Raw genomic sequence first — 2,240 nt, forward strand, 5'->3', positions numbered from 1 at the left:
TAAGCTCTAAGACACACACAGGACCAGGTTGTAGTAAAGTAGTTAGAGAAACAGGCTAGAGACTAGGAGGAGGATAAGGATAGACAGGTTTACTAGAAAGGCTAACTGTACATTCTAAAGGATTAGAAACTGTAGAAGGACATTGTCTGAGCTTATTATAACAATCTGACTGTAGAACATCTGAGCTAACACAAAATGTAGAAACTTATTACTTAGAACTACTAGTAGTCAGGAATGTAGAAGGAAATCCTAAAGTATATGACTGGTTACAATATGTGCTAACAGACTAAAGCCTACTAGACAAGAGTTTAGACTCTCTTACATTCATATTAGATTCTAGATCACTCTTAGGAAGAAGTCTTAGTAGACCTGATTAGTAAGCTACTTAAGTCTTAGAGTTACAATACTATCTGTATAATTGTTGACCAATTCTCTAAGCAAGTCTACACAGTTCCAACCTAAACAGAACTCACTTTTAAAAGTATAGTACACATCTATTAGGATCATGTCTTCTAGTTGTATAGACTCTCTTAGAAGCTCATTCATAATTACAGACTACAATTTGAGTCAAAATTCATACAGGACTTGTATGTACTTCTTAGAATTTAAGAGAACCCTTCTACTGTATATTACCTACAGACTAATAGTCAAACTGAGCAAGTCAATCAGGAGATCAAGCTCTATCTCCAGATGTTTATTAATCATTAGTAGTCAGACTAGTCTGAATAGTTAGCTCTAGCAGAATTTGTACACAATAACTAGTAACACTCTACAATAGGACAGTCTCTGTTCTTCCTTAATCATAAGAGACATCTGTACTAGGGGACAGTTCTAAACTAGAACAGTAGTTCTGAATCTGTAACAGACTTTGTAGAACAGATGTATAAGACTAGGAAAGATACATGAGCTCTTTTAGAGAAGGTAGTACAGGTAATAAAGTGGAACTACAATTGGAAGAGATCTACAGCTAAGGATTACTAGCTTAGGGACAAAGTTCATTAGGAAAAAGTCACATTTCTTATAATATATTTTAGACTTTGTAAAGTAACATAAGTATTGTATGTATATTGTAAAGTAATTACAAGACTTGCAAATCAATTGTAAAGTTTGTATAAGACATGTTAATGTATATAAAGGCTAAGTAAGTGTTATGAATGAATACAATCTATTACAAGTATTATACTAACTTTGTATAATAGTACTAAGTATTATGCTTGCATTACATTTTTATTATAATTTCAAAGAAAGAATTATATTTATAATAGAATAATGTAACAATAACTATTGTTGCCTTATAATTTATGTAAAAGGTATATTAATGTATATAATAGTGTAAGAGCACTTGTTATATTATTATTATCTTAATAAAAGTATACTATAAGTATATAATATGTATATTATACTTAGACTATCTATACAAATAGTTTACAATATTTGTAAAAGTTATTTCATCTACTTGTAATAATTACATAAGTGTGTTTAGAAAGCTATATACTTGTCATATTACTTTTTACTATATTACAAAGTAGATCAATTATTTATTTTATACCTAAATACAATAATTGAAATGTTCTATCAGTTGATGACTCATATTATAGTTGCTTATGTAATCAACTGCTGAAGATCGAGAGCATATAATGACGCATTTCTCTTTGTCACTCCTTTACTCCTACCTTCACCATCTCCCCAACCCTCTGTCCCCAACGCTATGTCGTCGCTTCTGTTCTCTCTAGTCAAGTCCTCTGCTCGCAAGCGTCCTACCAGCGGGCACTCCGCCTGCTACAACATAGGCAATAAACATCACTGTACTTGTCTCTCCAATCTGCTGTTGCGATGCCCGCGCTGAGCCTCAGATCGCGCGATGATGCCACTGAGCTGACTACACTGTCCTTCAACATAAAGCGTAAGCAGCCAGTCTACTTCACAATAACCTGCACAATAGTTGCTCATCCATCTCCTCCCAACTTTTTGTCTTTCATCCCTCCCATCCCTCCCACTCCTTGCTCCGCCGCTTGCGTTGCCTCTCCTCCGTTGTCCTTCTTGTTTTATGCTTGCCTTCCTTTTTGCATTCGCATTCGCACTTCCGCATTGTTAACCAATGCCGAACGAGTTCTTCAATAATTCCATGTATTCACGTTCTTCTTCCTGCTCTGCAGCGCAAGCAACAATCGACGAGCACATGCGAGCACGCTCGCGACAATGTCCATGTCGGATCACTCCCAAGGCACAATCCTCTCTCC

General features: G+C 35.4%; 1 protein-coding gene across 1 annotated transcript; it reads right to left on the bottom strand.

The window, feature by feature from the left end:
- Positions 1 to 1,975: 1,975 nt before the first annotated feature.
- Positions 1,976 to 2,207, bottom strand: FOMMEDRAFT_163389 (uncharacterized protein; the record flags this gene model as incomplete). The annotated part of the gene is made up of 2 exons (XM_007272240.1): positions 1,976 to 2,080; positions 2,136 to 2,207. 2 exons carry the CDS (start codon positions 2,205 to 2,207, stop codon positions 1,976 to 1,978), a joined length of 177 nt encoding a protein of 58 aa, XP_007272302.1.
- Positions 2,208 to 2,240: the final 33 nt, after the last annotated feature.

This window comes from Fomitiporia mediterranea (genome assembly GCF_000271605.1).
Source record: "Fomitiporia mediterranea MF3/22 unplaced genomic scaffold FOMMEscaffold_582, whole genome shotgun sequence".
NCBI lineage: Eukaryota > Fungi > Basidiomycota > Agaricomycetes > Hymenochaetales > Hymenochaetaceae > Fomitiporia > Fomitiporia mediterranea.